This window comes from Urtica dioica, chromosome 6, assembly GCF_054948205.1.
Source record: "Urtica dioica subsp. dioica isolate 48M chromosome 6, U.dioica_male_clone48M_v1_H2, whole genome shotgun sequence".
NCBI classification, from domain to species: Eukaryota; Viridiplantae; Streptophyta; class Magnoliopsida; order Rosales; family Urticaceae; genus Urtica; species Urtica dioica.
The window spans coordinates 25,884,251-25,908,383 of NC_142761.1; the positions used below are offsets into that span (position 1 = coordinate 25,884,251).

The following is a 24,133-nucleotide window of genomic DNA, read 5'->3' on the forward strand; positions in this document are numbered from 1 at the left end:
GCTTCGGGACCTTTGAGAACGAGGGAGAGAGAAGAGAATCTGCTTCAGGCCAAATGTGGCATCCAGAGAAGCAGAGAAATCGAGCGCGTCGATAAGAGATGAAGAGAATTGTTGGATATTTTGGGATGGATTTCCCCTCAATGAGAGAGGGTATTTATAGGTGTTTGGGAGCCTTAGAAGGTCCCTTTTTCGTCCATGTGGGACTAGGATCGCGCATGCCATCAAGTGGAGGCGCACGGCGCGCGCGGCGCACAAAGAGCGGCGCACAACGCGCGGCGCGCGGCGCGCGGCGCAAGGGGCGCGGCGCAAGGGGCGCGGCGCGCGTGTCACCGGGCGCGGCGCGAGGGTCACCAGGCGCGGCGCAGGTCGTGCGGCGCATGGAGCGCGCGGCGCGCGCCTGTATGGCGCGGCGCGCCGTCTGCTGCACGGCCGGCCGGCGTAGCGCGCTGTGTGCGTGATGGACGGCTCGTCTTGGCCGGGTTCTTGCGGGCCTTCGAATGTCATTCTTCTCACGTGAAATATGAAGCTTTCTACTTGATGAGAGTGACTCGATTCGAGGAGTGACTCGAGGATGACTCGAGGCTCGACTCGGAAATGACTCGAGGCTCGACTCGAGGAACAATTAAAGGCTCGACTCGAGGAACCATTCAAGGCTCGACTCGAGGAGATTGACTCAAGGCTCGACTCGAGGAGCGAAGCTCGACTCGAGGAGTCAGGAGTTTGTGCGAGGGCTTGAAGATTTGCCGCTCTTCAGGACCTCCGGCCTGACCATCGGCCCTTTGAGCGACGTGCCTTCTTGGCGTCTCGGGTTTTCCGAAAACGACCGACAACATGTACCAGTTATATTTTTTACACGTGATGGTCCCCAAATATCACACTATGAATTAAGGCAAAAGGTTTTGATGGATTATATTTCAAAGTAGGAAAACTAGACCTTTTGTGTTTTGCTAATTGACAAACTTCACATTGCAAAAGATCAATATTCTTATTTTGAAACATAGAAGGAAACAAATGCTTTAAATAACTAAAACTTGGATGACCTAAACGAAAGTGCCATAACATTATTTCATCAGATACTGAAAATAAACTAGAACAATGAGGTTTCGTAATTTGTTTACTCAAGGTGTTCTCGGATGTGAAGTAGTAGAGCCCTCCGTATTCTTTAGCACTGCCAATCATCGTCCCCGAGCTTAGGTCCTGAAAATCACAACGAGAAGGCACAAACGTGAGTTTACATTGTGAATCAATTGACAATTTATGGACAGAGATCAGGTTATAGGCAAGTTTAGGAACATGAAGGACATTTAATAGGGTCATTGATGGGGATAAAATAATTGAACCTTTCCCAGCAATTGCAGCAAAAGAACCATCTGCAATTTTTACTTTTTCATGACCAGAACAAGGATAATATGTGTGAAAAAGATAAGATGAGCCAGTCATGTGGTTTGTAGCACCTGAATCTAAAACCCATGGATTGGAATTTTCTAGGGTGGTTTTTAGGGCTGCTACATGAATACCTTTGTGTGCTAGGTTTGATGAGGGCTGATGAGATGACCATAGCTTAAACAATTGCTCTAAGTTGTCTTTAGAGAAGGAAATCTGATCTTGAGTTGATGATGAAGCTCTAGGGCTGCCTGGTTGAGACTTTGGCGGCTGAGACCACTCCATGAAATTACTTCCATTCAGCTTATGAGAAGTAATGAAATGGGAAAGAGAAGAATTTTCGCCTGGGTTGATAGAATTAATTCCACCAGACTTAGAGGAATTTCCAGTAAAGCTGGAATTATTATAATCGGCCATGAGAGTTTGGTCACTAATTCTAGAGGTGTTTAGGGAAGGGTTTGCGATTTTGTGGCTCTGATACCATAAAAGAAAAATAATATGCGGAATGAATAATTCTCATTAACAAATAAAGGGGTATTTATACACATACAATCAGGAAAACCTAATCAGACTCTAACTAAACCCTAAATAATAAAGCCCATCTAACAATCAGCCTATTGGGCTATTTAATGATAATACACGTTAATAAGCAAGAGAGGAACGAAATTACACAATTAAACAATGTACATTACGTGATTTAACATAAGTCAGTCACATTGAATGTGGCACTAACATTATACTCACCTGGAAGATCCAATTTGTAGGCATTATCGTTGATCCTGTGAATAATTTGGAATGGTCCATTGCCATGCGGCTGTAGTTTTGACTTGCCTTGCTCCGGAAAACGCTCCTTGCGCATATGTAGCCAGACCCAATCACCGGGTTCGAAAATCACTCTCTTGCGGCCCTTGTTGGCTTGCTGTTCATACTACTCCGTTCTTCGCTCAATGTTGAGTCGTGCCCTCTCGTGAAGCTGCTTAACAAGCTTTGCTTTATGTTCACCATCTAAATTCACATGCTCAGACATAGGAATAGGAGATAAATCCAACGGCGTTAGTGGGTTAAAACCATAGACAATCTCAAAGGGTGAGAACTTAGTAGATGAATGAATAGCGCGGTTATAAGCAAACTCAACATGTGGTAAACAATCTTCCCAAGTTTTGATATTCTTCTTAATTATTGCCCTCAACAAAGTCGACAAGGTCCTATTAACTACTTCGGTCTGACCATCAGTTTGGGGTGACAAGTAGTCGAAAACAACAACCTAGTACCCAAATTAGCCCATAAGGTCTTCCAAAAGTAACTTAAAAACTTGGTATCCCTATCCGAGACAATAGTCCTAGGCATGCCATGCAACCTCACAATCTCTTGAAAGAACAAATCAGCAACATTAGAAGCATCATCGGCTTTGTGACAAGGGATAAAATGTGCCATCTTTGAAAACCTATCAACCACTACAAAAACTGAATCACGGCCTCACTTAGTCCTAGGCAAGCCTAACACAAAATCCATAGATATATCTACCCAAGGTGAGCTAGGAATAGGCAAAGGTGTATACATACCGTGTGTGATTGAACTTTCGACTTAGCTTTCCTACATGTGACACAATTACCATAGATCCTCTCAACAGCACGCTTCATGCGAGGCCAATAAAAGTGCTCTTGGATCACTCCTAGAGTTTTTGCTATCCCAAAATGTCCCATAAGGCCCCCACCATGAGCTTCCCTAACTAACAACTCCCGAAGAGAACAACTAGGCACACAAAGTCTACCAAGCCTAAACAAAAATCCATCATGCCTAAAGTAATCTCCCGACGCCATCTTCTCACACTTCGTAAATATCTCACTAAACTCTCGGTCTTCTGGATACAACTCTTTGATATGTTCAAAACCAAGCAGTTTAGCATCTAAAGTGGAAAGTAAAACATACCTTCGAGAAAGGGCATCGGCTACCACATTCTCCTTACCTTGTTTGTACTTGATGACATATGGAAACGGCTCGATGAACTCCATCCATTGTGCATGCCGTTTGTTGAGCTTTTGTTGTCCCATCAAGTACTTCAGTGACTCATGGTCGGTGTGGACCACGAACTCTCTTGGCAAAAGGTAGTGCTGCCAAGTCTCTAAAGCTCGAATCAATGCGTACATCTCATTGTCGTAAGTGGGGTAATTAAGGGTGGCCCCACTCAATTTTTCACTAAAATACGCAATCGGCCGTCGATCTTGCATGAGAACTGCTCTGATTCCCACGCCGGACGCATCACACTCAACCTCGAATGGTTTATCGAAGTTAGGTAATGCGAGACAAGGAGGGTTGACTAATTTTCCTTTGATTGCGGTGAACGCCTCCTCTTGTGCTTGCCCCCATGCGAATGCCACATGTTTCTTCATCATCTCCGTGAGCGGGGCAGCGATTGTGCTAAAATATCTGAAAAAGCGCCTATAAAAGCTCGCTAAGCCATGAAAACTCCGTACTTGTGATGCATTTGTCGGTGTGGGCCATTCTTGAATAGCTTTCACCTTTTCCTCATCTACATGCACTCCTTTAGAACTTACAACAAAACCCAAGAAAACAACGTGATCGGTGCAAAAGGTGCACTTGTCAAGGTTAGCAAATAACTGTTCACGTTTGAGTACAATAAAAACCTCACGCAAGTCTAAGACATGATCATCTAGGGTCTTGCTATAAATTAAAATATCGTCAAAGTATACCACCACAAATTTACCAATGAACGAACGCAAAACATGATTCATAAGTCGCATAAATGTGCCAGGTGCATTAGTCAAACCAAAAGGCATCACTAACCATTCATACAACCCAAGTTTAGTTTTAAAAGCGGTTTTCCATTCATCCCCCTCTTTCATTCTAATTTGGTGGTACCCACTCTTTAAATCAATTGTTGTCGCTGTTTTTCGGACAACTATTTAGGAGTCAAAGGCTGTTAGACCCAAGGTCGGACTAAGTGGCCTCGTCTTGACTCGAGCGTGTCAGACTTGATATCTCAAGTCGTCCCTTAGCTGTTCGTGATACCTATCTCGTTCAGGCACCTGAAAAGCAAGCAAAGAGGCGTGAACTACAAAGGGAAAACAGGGGGATTGCCCCTCTTTACCTCTCCGACGCTAAACATTAGTAGGATTGAGGTGGTTTGTAGAGGGTTTAAGTGTTTAGAGACCAAGGCTTGAGAGAAACGAGCGAGGTATGAGATCGGCAGCATTTCAGTACTCAAGAATGGATTACCTGAACCAGGGGAGGGACCCCAGTATTTATAGGCGACCAAGGGACGTTTTGAGGGTCCCTTGGCCGAGTGAGGTTGAGTCGGCCATCGGCCGATGGCCGAGTGAAGAGCTGGCCGCTGAGGGAGGTTCGCTCGGCCAACGGCCGAACGAATTGCCGAACGCCGGACGAGGCTCACCCGTCCATCCGCCAAGCGAAGGACTGGACGCCGGATGAGGCTCACTCAGCCACTGGCCGAGTGAGAAGGCTGGGCCGAGAGAAGGGACCCACTCGGCCATTGGCCGAGTGAGCTGTTGGGCCGGCATAAGGCTTCACTCGGCCCTTGGCCGAGCGAACTTATTGGGCCGGCTGGGGACTCGTTCAGCCCTTGGCCGAATGAACATAGGGGGCCGATTGAGACTCACTCGGCCGCTGACAGAGTGAAGCGCTTGGGCCGGCCAATGGACGAGGGAACTGGGCCGGCCATTGGCTGGGTGAGCTTGTCCGGCCGCCCGAAACGTTGATCGCGCCATCAGACCTTGTCGGGCCGATAACATTAGCCCCCCGAGTTTGGCATCGGGCGTAGCCCGTGTGGTAAACTCAAGCAACTCCGACTTCCGTCGCCTCGCCGAACCGTCTCGTCAATAACTGGTAAGCCCGCTCACTTTAGGCATTATTTTAATATTTTCCGTTGACGTGTTCATCATTACACGTGCCAATGGGGTCCCCTAATCACACGTCGGCCAATGGGCCCCCCGAGGATTTCATCTCGTTCTTTTCTTACGATCCTTGTGAGACATTAGACGATTTCCTAGACCAATTTCCACCGCCTCCGGTCGATCACCAATCTCTCCCAACTCTAGGTTTAATCCGAGTGACGATGGGTCTTGACGGCCGGGACTTTCCCACGGTGGACACTTGGTTGGCGGGCGAGGATGAGCACCCAGCGGCCGAGGGCAGCGCCGACGGGGCTGAGGCGAGCGTCGGCGTGGCTGAGGCGAGCGAGGGCGCAGCCGGGTTGCGCGCTGGCGGGGCTGGGTCGGCCGAGCGAGCTGAGGCGGGCGACGGCGCGGCCGGGGCGCGCGCTGGTGGGGCAGAGTCGGCCAAGCGGGCCGAGGCGGGCGACGGCGCGGCCGGGGCGTGCGCTGGTGGGGCCGACGGGGCCGAGGGAGGCCACGTCATCATCGGGGAGGCCTTGCTTGGCCGAGTAGGCGTCATCTATGGTGAGCCCAGCCCCGGAGCGGCGCTCGCGGAGGTGAGCGCGATGAGCCCAGGCGCGGGGCACACCGACAGGGCCGGTGGGGCCGGCGCCGCCGTGGAATGGACCACACCCGGCCGGGCCGGCATCGCGAGAGACTCCACCCCCTCGGGTGGGGCCATGTTGCAGGTGGCCGGAGGCCGTGATGGCTCAGGTCGACCAGCCCCAGCCGGGCTGGGGCGCGCGCATGATGGGAGGGCGCCGCCGGCGGCAGCCGGCGTCGCAGGCAGAGGTGTCGGCGCCGGAGACAAGGCGCGCCGGCTGTCCACCGCTGGAAGGAAAGGGGCGGCCAGCCTGAATCCTTCTCAAACCCTAGGGCCCGTTGGGCCGGGCCTAGGTGGGAGACACTTGGATCATGCACAAACCCTAGGATCCATTGGGCCGGGCCTAGGGGGGAGAGACTTGGATCCCTCATAAGCCCTAGGGCCCATTGGGACGCGCCTAGGTGGAAGGGTCTTGGCTCCCTTGCAAAACTTTGGGCCGGATCACGATCTTGGGCCGGACGCACTCTACTAAGGTCATATGGCCGACCCATCATCCGACGTGCGTCACGGGCCCATGACTGGGCCGGACGTGCCGACAGGGCCGCCTCCCATGGTCAACACCCGGGAAACGGGCCCCAATGGGCGGAGCACGAACACTACGGCCCGAGCGAGCTACTCTAGCGGGCACCACGAGGGCTCGGGCGAGACGTCGAGTCGCCGCGCCCTATCGGTCGCTCCAACAAGCTTGACCACGCAGGAAGAAGAGCGAACCTCGTCATTTCCCCTCGGGGAAACGGCGATTCGAGATGGCTTTGATTGCTCCGGAATTGATTTCCCGAGTTCTCTCTCATTCGCCAGTTTCAAGGGTTTGAGAAAGCGGTTTCACATTCCGCCGACCGTATCGCTGTTGCGACCGTTGCCCGATGATCTCCCGACTCGCCCTCGGAAGGGGTATGCCGCCGTTCACGAGGCGAGCCTCAGCGGGGGGTTGCGACTGCCTTTCCAGCCCGTGATTCAGGATCTCCTAGCCCGACTCGATGTCCACGCGGCCAAGATGTCTCCATCTTTTTACCGCGTGGTGGCCGCCTGCCACATGATGCTGCACCGAGCGAAGGGCCGGGCGGTGACGGCCGACGATATCAGGAACCTCGTGTCCATCTTCGATGTCCCCGGGAAACCCGGCTTCTATAAGGTTCAGCACCGGAAGCGGTTTCCCATTCTCACTAAGCTGACCTCAAAACACTGCTACCCTTGGGTGTGGGTGTCCGAATCTGCCTTCGGGATGGCACCTCTCGCCTTTGGCCCCGCGGCCGACTTTCCGGCTGACTACGGCATTTAGAGCTCCGAACTCGCGCTCGTGATCGGAGCGGTACCCGATTCAAGGTGGCAAGGGTCGCTTTTCGAGTCCCCGGACCTTATGGCGACCACCGGGTGGTTCGTGCCCCTTGACGAAGACTCCCAGTGCTCCGGGCCTGGAGCGGAGACCGTGGAGGGTCCGGAATCCGAAGCGGGGGGTTCGTCTGCTCCTCTACCCGACGCGGGGGGTACTAATCGAATATGCGTCATCCTGCTATCGTTGTTTTCCACTGTCTATGCTTTATCGTTATGTTTTAACTGACTGACGCACTTTCTCTTTCGCAGGTACCATGGCCCGACGACATCGACCGCGCACACAAGCGCCGAGAGTGGCGCCCACCGATGATGCTATGATCGTGGCTCGTCCCCTAGCCGAGACCCACCGCGGGGGGTCGCCATCGTGGGCGAGGAACTAGACGATCTCCTCCAACAAGCGACCGTCGTCGTCGGCCTCCCTCGGATCACCATCCAGCCACAAACGTGCCCATACATCGGCGAAGTCAGACAGCTTGGACTCTATGCTCCTAGCAGAGGCGGCTGAGCTGAGGGACCAGTGCTCCCGAGGGATCCTTGAAACCTCTTTGTGGGATTTCAAGGGTCTGCTGACGACGAGCGATCTTGAGCATTTCCAGAATGGGATCGGAGATGCCCGAAAGGTATGATTCGCTTGCTCGTATCATGTGTAATTGTCGTGCTTATTATGATCATCCGCATGCCAATTGTTTCCGCAGATGCTCGCGCGCCAAGAGCGAAGTGACCGCATTCTCCGAGATCTGCTGCGGCGCATGCAGATCATGGAGAAGGAGAAGGCGAGTACGGCGGCCGCACACGCCGCCGCCCTAGCGGGGGCCCGCACTGCCCGAGAGTTTCAGGCGCTCGAGGAGGAGTTGGAGCGAGTTCGTTGGGAATCGGCCGCCGAGAAAGCGCTTCGTGCGGCCGAGCAGGCGTCTCGGGAGAAGGCGGAGTAGGCGGCTAACACCTTTCTGGGGGAGACGAAGAAACTCCAGGCGGCACTCTCGAGCCGGGATGCGGAGCTGAGCATCGTCCATGCCCGACTATCGGCGAACGAGATCGCTCGATTTAAGACTAAGAGGGAGAGGGACACCTTGCGGGCGGAGATGCAGACCCTCGTCGAGGAGAAGGAAGATGCCGTGCGATCCAAGACGGACTTGGAGGACGATTGGGATTTGGCATTGGAGGCGGCTCGTTACGAAGCGGCCAGGCGAGTCCGAGATGCAACCGCGAGGGAGAATGCGTCTCGAGGGACAACCTTTTCCTTTTTTAATACCATGTTCCCTCCTTTTGATGATGAACCAGAGGTGAACGACCCGCACCCCCAAGACCCTGCGGAGGCCGCCCAATCGACGAATCGCCCACTCGGCGGAGAGGCTACTGACGGGTCGGGCGCTCCTCGCCCCGAGGATGACGAAGAGCAGATAGACTTCGGCTCAGACTAGTCGAATTTACTTTGGTTTTTTGCACGCCTGTTTAGCGCTTGCTTTACGCTTTCTTCTTGATTTTTGTTATGTTTGACATGTGACGTACTCTCGTACTTTCCTTGTTGGGTTGTTCGTACAACATTGTTTGCTTTAGTTAAAGCTTTTTCGTTTGCTGCGCGTCTTATTTTCTCGATTTGCCATGCTTAGCACAATCGATTCACGCAGTTTGATTAATGCGTGTCTTATGAACTCGGCTTACTATATCTAGCGTAACCGGTTTGCACGGCTTACTGCCCCACTTAGCGGCGAAGTTTTCCGCGGACGTTGGCTAGACTAGTTTTGCCCGACGGGTGCGACTCTCGGCCATCCATCCGTGACTCACTGCCTATCGGCGCGTGCGAGCTGGGTGGCTGTCGCGCTCATCTTTTGGCGAGTACGCTACCTATCGGTGTGCGTATCGGGACAAGCTTGTCGTGGACGCAGTTCCCAGTGAGCGTGGTACTTGTCGGTACGCGTGTCACGTTTTGGGTTTTGACTGCAGGGATCGACGGTCCGGTGCGCGAACGCGATCCGCCGTCCCCCCGCTGCCTATCGGTGTGCTGTTGTCAATGGTGCCCACAAGAAGAGTTGTAATCTTTATTTTGTACATTTGATGTAATAAAGTCTCATGAAGACTCTTGCTTGTAATTGCCTATTCATTCATTAATAAAGTTGAAACGTTCATTCATTCTTTCTTTGTTTGAAGCTTTATCATAAAACCTTAGTCTCTTAGACCATAAACAAACTTAACAACTTACGAAGAGACAAATGTAGATTTGCATGAACAAACTCTTCGTAGTTTGCTTAAAACGATATATTCACAATCTAAGGGTCAAAGGACTATTGACCTCAGTATGATTGTTAGAAGAATCTATGATGTCTGGTTATGAGGCATTGAGAGTTGGAGACTCAATAGTTCTTCTAGGTATCTTCCGAAGGTACTGAATTGACTAGTGCACTTCTAGAGACAAGATAAGAACAAACCATTTAACCTCTTATGTCTCGAAGTCACTATGTATGAATTGCATCATGCTTACCTTAATCCTGAAATGAGACATGCCATTTCACACCTTAGTATTCTCATTTGAGAAAGTCAGAGTTCGGACTCACTATGTGATTCCGAACAGGGCCTATTGGTGAAGTACTAAGTTGTGAGTATGTCATGAGTAACTTTGTGAAGTTCTCATAGATATGGAATTCATGTACAAGATTGCTGAAATGCAATGTATGTCACCTCATGCTTTGTTCCTTGGAGTGTGAATAAATGAACTGGCCAGTGTCCAAATTGAGTCCTGACTCTTTTGGATGAAACAATGTGACTTGTTAGCTCCTCGTCAATACATTGTTTCTAACTTATTCACAAGCGACAAAGGAGTCCAGGAAATAACAGCTAGAAGGGTAAAATGGTAATTTAGTAAATCCCGACTAGCTGATGACATTCATGAAGGGTAAACATAGATAATATTCAGTGGATCCGCTCATCATAATTAGGTCGAATTCTTGAGTAGAAAATAAATTCATTTGAACCGAGAGATTTTCAGTGTCAGCTCTTTAGTGGAGTCAGTTGGCATTAAGCTAAACTTGGAAAAGGTTTGTGAACTTTTGAGTCCAAGTGTTTAGCTCAAGCTTTGTTCATTTGGGTCCATGAGGTCACTGTCACGAATCACATCGATAGGAATAGTTAAACTGGAAGCTAAGTCAAAACAAGAACGAAAATAGTCAAAAGGGTATTTTTGTCTTTTGAGACAAAGGATGAAATGAATGTCAATAAATTTTTTGACAAGTTCATTTGATGACTTAATGTCACTCGGCCATGACTTGATCATTCGGCCTTGTGAATCAATTTCATTTCATAAGAGTCTTATTGAAAATTCTTAATGGGCCTTTTTCATGTTCTCGTGAATAAATGAAGAAGCTTCTAGAAGCTCCTTCTAGAGACATGTTGGGCGCCTACCCTATAGAGAAATAGGAGAGTTTATTTTGTGCATAAATGTATTTAGATACTTGCCAAAAGAAAAAGAGGAAACAAATTTGCATAAGGATGCATAAGGGAACTTCGGCCATGTTGAGAGAAAAGGCAAGCCATGAACAAAATAGGAAACAAATCAAGGTTTCTAGAAGCCTTGTTTGGCCGAGTTTCTTAAGTGGGAAATAAGGGTTATTTTGCTCATGAATATGTGATATTCTATAGAAGAGGAAACTAACTTATTGAAGGTGAGACCTCTCCTATAAATAGGAGCCTCATTTCCTCACATTTCATTCATCCAAGTTTAAGAGATTTGAGAGATTCTCTCTCTAGAACTTTGGCCGAACTCCTCTCTCTCTCTCTCTCTAGTTTATTTTCGATTTTTGTCTTGGACCTAGGTCCTCATTTGACCTAGAGTTTAGCTCTGCGACTTCAAGACTCGTTCTTAAGTCGTAGTGTTTAAAAGTGCCCACACACTAATTCATTTTCTCTCGAGTGATTTACAGATAGAAACTTTCGTGGTTGCTCGAGGTGCCGAGGAAAGAAAGAGAGACGTGCTGCGAGGGGAGACGAGCGTTGCAACTTTCTAAGAGCTTCTCAAAGATCAAGCTTCTAGAAAGGTTAGTAAACTTCTTAGCTTATAATAGTTTTTAATTACATGTACTTGCTCTTTTGTCTAGGTAATTAAAAAACCGTTTTTACTTGTAAAAGAAAATTTTTAAAATTCCGCCGCTTACCGAAGCGTTAATTATTTTCTTAAACCCTAGATCGGTTCCAACATGTGCGGGGCGCGGAATTGTGCGAGAGCGTCGCCCGAGGGTCGGAGGTCCGGTGCGAGGATCCGATTTGTTGGCGTTTTGCTACCTTTAGGCGCGTAAAACGTGTTATTGCGCGAGTGTGTCGCGTGAAAAAAAAACGAGCTTGTTATCCTCTTCTTATCCCCGTTAGCCCCCCGAGTTTCTTGGGTGCTCGTAGAGGAGACGAGAAATTGTAATGCAATAAAGTAAAAGCGTCGAAGCGAAATGTAATTCAATTATAATTTTGAAATAGTTAAAAATTACATTCCCAGGCCGTTGGCCGTACTTGAAATATGAAATTGTCTTTGCAAAAATAAAAAATGAAATGAAAATAATTGCAGGTCGGGGATGCGGCGCCTCTATTCGTAGTATTGCCGCAGGTGCTCCGCGTTCCACGGGTGCGTGAACACGAGTCCTTCCAGGTTCTCGAGCTCGTATGAGCCGTCGTCAATGGCTTGGCGCACACGATAAGGGCTTTCCCAGGTGGGACCCAGAACTCCCGCACCTTGCACTTTGGTGTTTTGAAACACCCTTCTAAGGACGAGGCTCCCGACGGCAAACTTTCGCAGCTTGACCTTGGAGTTGTAGTACTTCTCGACCTTCCTCTTTTGTGCGGCAAGGCGGGTGAGTGCGTCTGCCCTCTTCTCATCTATGAGGTCTAGCTCGAGTCTGATCGCGTCATTGTTGGCAGCTTCTTCATACTCCTCTACGCGCAGGGTCGGCAGCTTGGTTTCGACAGGTACCACGGCCTCGACGCCGAACACGAGAGCGAAAGGGGTTTCTCCGGTCGCATTTCGAGTGGTGGTTCGGTACGCCCACAAGACCATGGGAAGCTCGTCGGCCCAAGCCCCCTTCCTTTCTTCCAGATTCTTCTTCAGGTTCTCTTTGATCGTCTTGTCGACCGCCTCTACCTGGCCGTTGGCTTGAGGATGGCGGGGAGAAGAGAAAGTCTTGCTAATGCCCAACTGTTCGCACATTTCCCGGAGGCGCGCATTGTTGAATTGCTTTCCGTTGTCGGTCACAATTGACGCGGGGATCCCGAAGCGGCAGACAATGTTCTTCCAGATGAAGCTCGTCGTATTTGCCTCGGTGATCTTTGCCAGTGGTTCGGCCTCTACCCACTTCGTGAAGTAGTCGATCACCACGATCGCATGTTTGTATTGCCTCGGGGCCGTGGGTAGCTCGCCGATGAGGTCGATTCCCCATTTCGCGAAGGGTCGTGGTACGATGATCGGACATAGCGGGGCAGGCGCTTGGCGCGGGATGTGAGCGAACCTTTGGCATTTGTCGCATTTTTTGGCCCACTCGTAGGAGTCCTTTTTCAAGGTTGGAAAAAAATATCCGAGTCTAAGTAGCTTCAATGCCAACGATTGCCCAACGGCGTGGTTTTCGCACACCCCTTCGTGCACCTCGCGGAGCGCTTTCTTCGCCTCGACTTCGGTCAAGCAGCGGAGGAGGGGCATAGAGTAGCCTCTCTTGAACAAGTTGTCCTCCCTCATCGTGTACTTCGGCACCAAGCTTCTCAGCTTTTTGGCCTCTTCTTTGTCTTCGGGGACGACTCCTCGCCTAAGGAATTCCACGAGCGGAGTCATCCACGAGGGAGGCGGAGTCTCGCCAACAACCTCTACGTCGTCTCTCGAGACGTAGGGTCGGGTCAATACTTTGATCGGGACGCTGCCTTCGCCCTCCTCATCTATCCCGGATGCGAGGCGAGCCAGGGCGTCAGCGTCGATGTTTGCCTCTCGAGGAACTTGGACGATCTCGAACCATGATAGGGCCTCTAGGTTCTTTTTGGCCTTGGACAAGTACGCGACCATGTTTGGCTCCTTTGCGGCGTAGTCGCCATTAACCTGGTTCACAATCAACTGCGAGTCGCAGTGGATGCGCAAGTTTTGGGCTTCTAGCTTGTTCCCTAGCTCCAAGCCAACGATCAGAGCCTCGTACTCTGCCTCGTTGTTGGAGGCCTTGAACTCGAACCGCAAGGCGTACCTCAGTTTTTCCCTATCGGGATTTGTGAGCACAATGCCGGCGCCAGCCCCCCGGGCGTTTGACGCGCCATCCACGTGCAAGTCCCAGACCGGCCCTATCGGGTCGTTGGTCCTCTTCTTCGACGACTCACTATGGTCGCCCTCCTCGTCTTTTCTGCCCTCATCACCTTTGTCTCCCTAGTTAGTTGAGGGCGCGTTTGTGAACTCGGCTACGAAGTCGGCGAGGTCTTGGCCCTTGATGGCGGTTCTTGGTTGGAACTCGACCCCGTACTCGCCCAACTCTTGGGACCATACGGCCATTCGAGAGGAGGTCCCTTTTTGAAGGGCCTTCTCGATGGGATGTCCCGTGCGGACCACAATGGGGTGCGCCTGAAAGTAGGGTCGGAGTTTTCTCGCGCTCATGACGAGGGCGAGGGACAATCTCTCGATTTCCGGGTATCGAGTCTCAGCGTCGAGGAGAGCCTTGCTAACGTAATAGACCGGCCATTGCACCTTGTCTTCTTCGCGTATGAGAACCGCGCTCACGGCCTTGTCGGAAACCGCGAGGTAGATGTACAAGGTTTCGCCATTCTTTGGCTTCGTGAGGAACGGGGGGGAGGTGAAATAGGCTTTCATTTCGCGGAATGCTTCCTCGCACTCCCCCGTCCATACGAACCCGTCGGTCTTCTTCAGTGCCTTAAAAAACGCTTGGCACCTATCGGTAGCTTTGGACACGAATCGCGTCAGGGCGGCGATCCTTACCGTCAAGCTCTGAACTTCCTTTACTTTTTGTGGCGACCTCATCTCTAAGATCGCCCTGATCTTCTCGGGGTTAGCCTCGATCCCGCGGCGGCTAACCATGTAGCCCAAGAATTTTCCGGACTCGACCCCAAAAGCGCACTTGTTGGGGTTGAGCTGTTGTCAATGGTGCCCACAAGAAGAGTAGTAGTGTCTATTTATGTACATTTGATGTCATATAGTCTTACGAAGACTCTTGCTTGTTATTGCTTGTTCATTAATAAAAAGTTGAAACGTTCATTCATTCTTTCTTTGTTTGAAGCTTTATCATAAAACCTTAGTCTTTTAGTCCATAAACAAACTTAACAACTTACGAAGAGACAAATGTAGATTTGCATGAACAAACTCTTCGTAGTTTGCTTAAAACGATATATTCGCAATCTTAGGGTCAAAAGGACTATTCACCTCAGTATGATTGTTAGAAGAATCTATGATGTCTGGTTATGAGGCATTGAGAGTTTGGGACTCTATAGTTCTTCTAGGTATCTTCCGAAGATACTGAATTGACCAGTGCACTTCTAGAGACAATATAAGAACAAACCATTTAACCTCTTATGTCTCGAAGTCACTATGTATGAATTGCATCATGCTTACCTTAATCCTGAAATGAGACATGCCATTTCACACCTTAGTATTCTCATTTGAGAAAGTCAAAGTTTGGACTCACTACGTGATTTCGAACAAGGCCTATTGGTGAAGTACTAAGTTGTGAGTCTGTCATGAGTAACTTTGTGAAGTTCTCATAGATATGGAATTCATGTACAAGATTGCTGAAATGCAATGTATGTCACCTCATGCTTTGTTCCTTGGAGTGTGAATAAATGAACTGGCCAGTGTCCAAATTGAGTCCTGACTCTTTTGGATGAAACAATGTGACTTGTTAGCTCCTCGTCAATACATTGTTTCTAACTTATTCACAAGCGACAAAGGAGTTGAGGAAATAACAGCTAGAAGGGTAAAATGGTAATTTAGTAAATCCCGACTAGCTGATGACATTCATGAAGGGTAAACATAGATAATATTCAGTGGATCCGCTCATCATAATTAGGTCGAATTCTTGAGTAGAAAATAAATTCATTTGAACCGAGAGATTTTCAGTGTCAGCTCTTTAGTGGAGTCAGTTGGCATTAAGCTAAACTTGTAAAAGGTTTGTGAACTTTTGAGTCCAAGTGTTTAGCTAAAGCTTTGTTCATTTGGGTCCATGAGGTCACTGTCACGAATCACATCGATAGGAATAGTTAAACTGGAAGCTAAGTCAAAACAAGAACGAAAATAGTGAAAAAGGTATTTTTTGTCTTTTGAGACAAACGATGAAATGAATGTCAATAAATTTTTGACAAGGTCATTTTATGACATGTTTCACTCGGCCATGACTTGATCATTGGGCCTTGTGAATTAATTTCATTTCATAAGAATTTTATTGAAAATTCTTATTGGGCCTTTTTCATGTTGTCATGAACAAATGGAAAAGCTTCTAGAAGCCCATTCTAGAAGACATAGGCGCCCAACATACCCAACCAAGAGAGAATATTTTGTGCATAAATGTATCAAGATACTTGCCAAAAGAAAAAGAGGAAACAAATTTGCATGAGGATGCTTTAGGGTAATCGGCCAAGTGAGAGACAAGGCAAGGCCTTGAACAAAATTGGAACCAAATCAAGGCTTCTAGAAGCCTTGTTTGGCCGAGTTTCTCAAGTGGGAAAGAGGCAATATTTGCTCATGAATATGTGATATTCTATAGAAGAGGAAACTACCTTATTGAAGGTAAAGCCTCTCCTATAAATAGGAGCCTCATTTCCTCACAATCAATTCATCCAAGTTTAAGAGATTTGAGAGACTCTCTCTCTAGAACTTTGGCCGAAAATCCTCTCTCTCTCTCTCTAGTTTATTTTCGATTATTTCTTGTCTTGGCACCTAGGTCCTCACTCGACCTAGTGTTTAGCTCTGCGACTTCGAGACTCGTTCTCAAGTCGTAGTGTTTAAAAGTGCCCACTCACTGATTCCTTCTTTTCGAGTGATTTAGTGATAGAAACTTTCGTGGTTGCTCGAGGTGCCGAGGAAAAAAAGAGAGACGTGCTGCGAGGGGAGACGAGCGTTGCAACTTTCCAAAAGCTTCTACAAGGTTCAAGCTTCAAGAAAGGTTAGTAACTTTAATAGCTCATATTAGTTTTTATTTACATGTACATGCTCTTGTCTAGGTTAAGTAAAACTAGTTTTACTTAAAAAGAAAATTTTTAAAATTCCGCCGCTTAACGAAGCGTTAAACTTTTTCTTAAACCCTGGATCGATTCCAACAAATGGTATCAGAGCTATGGTCAAAGGAATGCATGTGCATGTTTTTAAATTATGAGCTTGAAAATCGTTTTCGAAAGTTTACTAATTTTGTGACAAGTTAGAATTGTAATCTTAGTTTTTTTTTAATTTATTGCTCATGCCTTTAAATTAAAAACTATGTTGATTTTCTATGAGTTTGGGATGATGTTAAAACACATTAGAATCAGTTCTAAAAGTTTTTAATTTTTTATATTGAAAAACGTGTTTTAAAGGTTTGAGAATTTTCGAGTAATTTTTGTGACTAGTTTTATTTTCTTGCTAGTTTCGTTTATTTACTTGAAATCGTTTTATGCATGTTGTTATTTATTTTATTCTATGTTATTACCCTGCTAATAAAACACATATAAAAGCTTTAAACAACATCTTAAAACGTTCCGTTACACTTGATTCTTTTTCGCACCTAAAAAGGACCAAAGTTTTAATTTATTTCTTTTTCTTTGAGCTGGAGTAAACCCGCATTAAAAGTGGCATAACTCTCTGCTAAGTAATTGAAATTTAATGATTCTTGAATCAAATTAAAGCTCTGTCTGTCCTCTGTCCAATGCCACCGGTTTCGGCTCAAAAGGACATCGGAGCCGCCAGTTATGGCGATTTTACTCCGAGGTGCGCGGCTGTCTGAAACTCCAGTTTTTTAGAAATCCGGATTTTCAAACCCCACTACCATGAGTTATAGAACTCTAATGAGAAAACTTTCTTGAGCAAAATTTTTTTTCATATGATTATAAACATGATGTGTAAGATTAAAATGTTTTGATTTTTGAAAGTTTAATTGAAATTGAATTTTTACAAAACTAGTTTGAATTTTGAAAAACCGTTTTCACTTTCAAACTTGAAAATATTTTGTCATCCAAATCAAATAAGTTTTCAAAATGTTTTCAAAACTATATCTATATCACATATGTTCAAAATCTATATGCTCTTGAAAATTTGAGTGGGAGGTCTCCTTGTAGACAAGCCGAAAAATAAAAAGATGTGTAATCTCAAACTTTCAAGTGTTCGAGTGAGTTGAAGTTCACACTTCCCTCACGCACTTTCCCGAAATAGAAAATAGGAAAAGATCGAGTATGTACCTTGTGCCTTTATGCACTAATACTGCTCTGAACATGTCGATCTAGGATTCTCTTCTAGTTGTCCGCTCTGTCGCTCTCTAACTAGGAAATTTGTTTCCGAACTTATAAGAGTCGATGAACCAACTCCAAAAACTAAGTGGGAGGGTTATATTCGTTGTTTGTAACCCGCGATCCCCAACACTAGTGAAAGATGCAATAACGTGGGACTAAGAGCCGCTCTTGCGACCCTCACTTAAATGTGAGTACTCCAAGGCGTTATTGCTTCGATCATTGCTCAATGAGCTACGTCCGAGAGTGATGCAATGATGGCAAGGCCTCCCCTTGGGGGATTGTTTTTCAAAGCTGATCTTTTGGACTAAGTGGTTGGTTGCACGCTTAGGCTCAATCCCTAGTATCCTCCCTTGAGGCTCTGCGAAAGGATGTGAGTGATCAAACCAATTTACAAGGTGGCTAGTCAAAATAGATGTATTGACATCTTGGCTTAGCATTAATGATGTGTCATTTACTTATAAATGGAGATTTTTTGCGGCCTTCTCTTGAGGGAGTAAATTATCGTTTGGTTTATAACACCTTTGGATTTTACAAAAAGTCTTAATGAAACTTAAATCTTAAACCAAAGACTAATCATAAACTTGTTTCAACTTATATAGGCTATATGTCTCTCAACCCTCTCTCTACAATTCTTTCCTCGAATAAACTCGAAAACGAAAACTACGTAGATTCGAAACGTAACCTCGACATAATACCTACCGTTAACAAGCACAAATGGGTACTCACCACCCCGTATCCTCCTCTGACGAATGATGATTCAACTCAAGAGGATAATGACGTCGTAGCGGCCTGGCTTCGATCCGATGAGATTGTGAGGTGCTATATCTTGGCATCTATGAACAATATGCTGAAAGAGCAACATCGTAACATTGAGACTGCCGCCGAAATGCTCTACAATCTCCTTGAGATGTTTGGAGGGCAAAGGCGTCAAACAAGGCTACAAGCAGTCCGACAGTTTATGAACTGTCATATGCAGGCTAGGACTCCTGTTGGAGACTTTATGATATTGATCATTAGTCATCCGAGTAAAATGGAAATCCTAGGATCTGAGATTGATGGGAAGAATATCATAGATATGATCTTAGAAACTCTCCTCGCATCTCTTGATACCTCCAAGATGAACTACTTCATAAACAAGCTAGAGTACACTGTTACCAAGCTTATGAAGGAATTTCACACTGCTGAAGGTCTCACTAAGAGAAAGAGGAATCAAGGAGAGGCACATGCTACTGAGCAAAAAGCCTCTGCCTCTGGAACTGTGAAGAGACCTTACAAGGCCGATAAAAAGAACTGTCCCGCCTATCTCAAAGCAGAGGAACATAGTATTGTACTAGTTACCGAAGCATGCTTAGTAGCTGATAATGTATCATCGTGGATTATTGACTCCGCTGCTACTAACCATATTTGTTGTTCCTTGAATGGTTTCAAGAAAACCAAAAGCTTAGAGGAAGGTGAGTTCTGTTTCAAATGGGGTGATGGGAGCCTGGTGTCTGCAAAGGCTGTGGGATCCGTGACGCTGTCTTTTGAAGACCGCACTTTAAACTTGAATAATGTTTCTTTTGTTCCTACCTTTGGGAAGAACTTAATATCCGTTGCTCATCTTCGTGAGCAAGATTATTGTTTAAAGTTCATTAAGAATGAAATTCGTATTTCGTTTCCTGATAATTCTTTTGTCACTGATGCATGTATAAAGAATGCTCTTTTCTACATCTATCCCACTCAACCTTCTCTTTTAGACACCGAAATAGATAACGATCTAATTAGGGAGCCAAAGAGGATCAAACTTTCTGAATCCTCCGATCTAACAAAATCAACATACCTCTGGCACTTAAGACTTGGTCATATCAGTCTAGATAGGATTAAGAGACTTGTGAGGGATGGTCCACTCCAAGCCTCTGCAATAGGTTCACTACCTACTTGTGAATCCTGCATGGAAGGAAAAATGACTAAGCGACCCTTCTCCGATAAGGGTCGAAGAGCCACTGAGTTGCTGGAACTAATACATTCTGATGTATGTGGTCCGCTCAACCAACAGGCACGTGGAGGATACGAATACTTCGTTACCTTCACTGATGATTACTCAAGATATGGGTTTGTCTATTTGCTTAAACACAAATCTGAGACCTTTAACGTATTTAAGGTCTTTAGGGCTTTAGTGGAAAAGCAAACTGGCAAAGTGATCAAAACCCTTCGATCTGATCGAGGTGGTGAGTATATGTCTGGAGAGTTCGATGACTTTCTTAAAGAAGAAGGTATCGCTTCTCAGCTTACCGCACCTGGCACACCTCAACAAAACGGAGTGTCAGAGAGAAGAAACCGAACTCTTATGGAGATGGTTAGATCAATGATGAGTTACTCATCACTCCCGCTTTCCTTTTGGGGATATGCCCTCGAAACAGCCGCCTACATTCTGAACCAAGTTCCGTCCAAAACGGTTCCTGGTACTCCTTATGAACGATGGACTGGCCGTAAAGTGAATCTTGGCCGCATCCAAATTTGGGGTTGCCCTGCACACGTGCTGAGGCAAAAGACTAGCAAGTTGGCTAGTAGGTCAGAATTGTGCCTGTTTGTAGGATATCCGAAGGAAACCAAAGGTTTTACTTTCTATAGTCCCGAGGACGATAAGACTTTCGTTAGCACGAATGCTCGTTTCCTTGAGGAGGACTTTATGAAGGATGCGAAACCTAGAAGCAAAATTGTGCTTGAAGAAAAGTTGGGTGAGGAAGCTTCTACCTCATCTGTAAGAACTTTTCTTACCCCAACTGAAACACAACCTAACTCATCAGAATCTCGTCAAGCAGTACTTAGACGTAGTGGGAGGGCTACTCAAAAGCCTGACAGGTACATGTCTTATGGAGACTCTCTTGTAGCCGTCTCCGACATGGATGACCCTGTTTCCTATAGCCAAGCGATGGCTTGTTCTGAATCAAACCTTTGGCTTGACGCCATGAAAGTTGAAATGCACTCGATGTATGTCAACAAAGTCTGGAAACTTGTAGACCTTCCTGAAGGGATTAAACCCGTAGGGTGTAAGTGGATATACAAGAAGAAAAGGGGTCCTGATGGGAACGTCGAGACGTTCAAAGCACGACTTGTGGCGAAGGGTTATACCCAACAAGAAGGGATTGACTATGAAGAAACCTTCTCGCCAGTCGCAATGCTTAAATCCATCCGCATACTCCTATCCATAGCTGCAGCTCTCGACTATGAGATCTGGCAAATGGATGTCAAGACAGCCTTTCTGAATGGCAATCTTGACGAGCGCATTTACATGGCTCAACCAGACGGTTTCGTGGATAAAGGTCAAGAGACCAAGGTTTGTGAGTTGCTTAAATCCATTTATGGACTAAAGCAAGCATCTAGGTCATGGAATATTAGATTCGATGAAACTGTAAAGAGCTTCGGCTTTGAACAGTCAATAGATGAGCCTTGTGTTTACAAGTTAATACACGAAGGCAAAGTTGTGTTTCTGGTACTATATGTCGATGATATACTACTCATTCGTAATGACGTGGGTAAGTTATCTGAGGTTAAGGTCTGGCTAGCAAAACAATTCGATATGAAGGACGTAGGAGAAGCCGCGTACATTCTGGGGATCCAAATCTTTCGAGATAGGAAAAACCGGACCCTGTCGCTCTCTCAAGCATCTTATATTGATAAGATAATGGATCACTTCTCGATGCAAGACTCCAAGAAGGGCCAAACACCCTTTAGGCATGGAGTTTCACTCTCTAAGGACCAGTCTCCCAAGACTACACAAGAGATTGAAGACATGAGGAAAATTCCTTACGCCTCTGCCGTAGGAAGCCTCATGTATGCTATGCTTTGCACAAGACCTGATATATGTTTCGCCGTTGGCGTAGTTAGTCGTTTCCAATCCAACCCTGGACCCGAGCACTGGATTGCTGTTAAGCATGTTCTTAAGTGTCTTCGAAGAACTAGGAACTTGATGCTTACATACTCAGGTACTGACCTGACTGTGACGGGATATACCGACTCCGATTTTCAAGCGGATAAGGATTCCAGGAAATCCACTTCGGGATCTGTGTTCATCCTTAATGGTGGAGCTGTTGTGTGGAGAAGTATTAAGCAATCTTGCATTGCTGACTCCACAATGGAAGCAGAATATGTGGCTGCTTGTGAAGCATCCAAAGAGGCTTTATGGCTTAGAAAATTCCTTAAGTATTTGGAAGTTGTTCCAAACTTCGACGAGCCCATGACCCTTTATTGTGATAATAGTGGGGCTGTCGCTAACTCAAAGGAACCTAGAAGCCATAAGCGCTCTAAGCATATTGAGAAGAAATACCATTTGATTCGAGAGATCGCGCAACGCGGAGACGTGGAGGTGAAGTAGATCTCTGGTAGATCTATTCACCAAGGCCCTAGCGAACATGGTCTTCGACCAACTTCGAGAGGGATTAGGCATGTAGGACTACTCACATCTTCTTTGAGTCAAGTGGGAGTTTGTTGTCAATGGTGCCCACAAGAAGAGTAGTAGTGTCTATTTATGTACATTTGATGTCATATAGTCTTACGAAGACTCTTGCTTGTTATTGCTTGTTCATTAATAAAAAGTTGAAACGTTCATTCATTCTTTCTTTGTTTGAAGCTTTATCATAAAACCTTAGTCTTTTAGTCCATAAACAAACTTAACAACTTACGAAGAGACAAATGTAGATTTGCATGAACAAACTCTTCGTAGTTTGCTTAAAACGATATATTCGCAATCTTAGGGTCAAAAGGACTATTGACCTCAGTATGATTGTTAGAAGAATCTATGATGTCTGGTTATGAGGCATTGAGAGTTTGGGACTCTATAGTTCTTCTAGGTATCTTCCGAAGATACTGAATTGACCAGTGCACTTCTAGAGACAATATAAGAACAAACCATTTAACCTCTTATGTCTCGAAGTCACTATGTATGAATTGCATCATGCTTACCTTAATCCTGAAATGAGACATGCCATTTCACACCTTAGTATTCTCATTTGAGAAAGTCAAAGTTTGGACTCACTACGTGATTTCGAACAAGGCCTATTGGTGAAGTACTAAGTTGTGAGTCTGTCATGAGTAACTTTGTGAAGTTCTCATAGATATGGAATTCATGTACAAGATTGCTGAAATGCAATGTATGTCACCTCATGCTTTGTTCCTTGGAGTGTGAATAAATGAACTGGCCAGTGTCCAAATTGAGTCCTGACTCTTTTGGATGAAACAATGTGACTTGTTAGCTCCTCGTCAATACATTGTTTCTAACTTATTCACAAGCGACAAAGGAGTTGAGGAAATAACAGCTAGAAGGGTAAAATGGTAATTTAGTAAATCCCGACTAGCTGATGACATTCATGAAGGGTAAACATAGATAATATTCAGTGGATCCGCTCATCATAATTAGGTCGAATTCTTGAGTAGAAAATAAATTCATTTGAACCGAGAGATTTTCAGTGTCAGCTCTTTAGTGGAGTCAGTTGGCATTAAGCTAAACTTGGAAAAGGTTTGTGAACTTTTGAGTCCAAGTGTTTAGCTAAAGCTTTGTTCATTTGGGTCCATGAGGTCACTGTCACGAATCACATCGATAGGAATAGTTAAACTGGAAGCTAAGTCAAAACAAGAACGAAAATAGTGAAAATGGTATTTTTTGTCTTTTGAGACAAACGATGAAATGAATGTCAATAAATTTTTGACAAGGTCATTTTATGACATGTTTCACTCGGCCATGACTTGATCATTGGGCCTTGTGAATTAATTTCATTTCATAAGAATTTTATTGAAAATTCTTATTGGGCCTTTTTCATGTTGTCATGAACAAATGGAAAAGCTTCTAGAAGCCCATTCTAGAAGACATAGGCGCCCAACATACCCAACCAAGAGAGAATATTTTGTGCATAAATGTATCAAGATACTTGCCAAAAGAAAAAGAGGAAACAAATTTGCATGAGGATGCTTTAGGGTAATCGGCCAAGTGAGAGACAAGGCAAGGCCTTGAACAAAATTGGAACCAAATCAAGGCTTCTAGAAGCCTTGTTTGGCCGAGTTTCTCAAGTGGGAAAGAGGCAATATTTACTCATGAATATGTGATATTCTATAGAAGAGGAAACTACCTTATTGAAGGTAAAGCCTCTCCTATAAATAGGAGCCTCATTTCCTCACAATTAATTCATCCAAGTTTAAGAGATTTGAGAGACTATCTCTCTAGAACTTTGGCCGAAAATCCTCTCTCTCTCTCTCTAGTTTATTTTCGATTATTTCTTGTCTTGGCACCTAGGTCCTCACTCGACCTAGTGTTTAGCTCTGCGACTTCGAGACTCGTTCTCAAGTCGTAGTGTTTAAAAGTGCCCACTCACTGATTCTTTCTTTTCGAGTGATTTAGTGATAGAAACTTTCGTGGTTGCTCGAGGTGCCGAGGAAAGAAAGAGAGACGTGCTGCGAGGGGAGACGAGCGTTGCAACTTTCCAAAAGCTTCTACAAGGTTCAAGCT

The 24,133-nt window shown here is 46.1% G+C and overlaps 1 protein-coding gene across 1 annotated transcript in view; it reads right to left on the bottom strand.

Annotated features, from left to right (window-relative positions):
* Nucleotides 1–1,162: 1,162 nt before the first annotated feature.
* Nucleotides 1,163–24,133, bottom strand: part of LOC149393527 (uncharacterized) — a 29,314-nt gene continuing 6,343 nt past the window's right edge. Inside the window, exons 4-7 of the mRNA XM_089618062.1 lie at nt 3,858–4,281; nt 2,128–2,233; nt 1,341–1,370; nt 1,163–1,197 (exon numbers count right to left, since the gene is read on the bottom strand). Coding sequence (XP_089474188.1) covers nt 1,163–1,197; nt 1,341–1,370; nt 2,128–2,233; nt 3,858–4,281 — 595 coding nt within the window. The remainder of the gene's footprint in view (nt 1,198–1,340; nt 1,371–2,127; nt 2,234–3,857; nt 4,282–24,133) is intronic.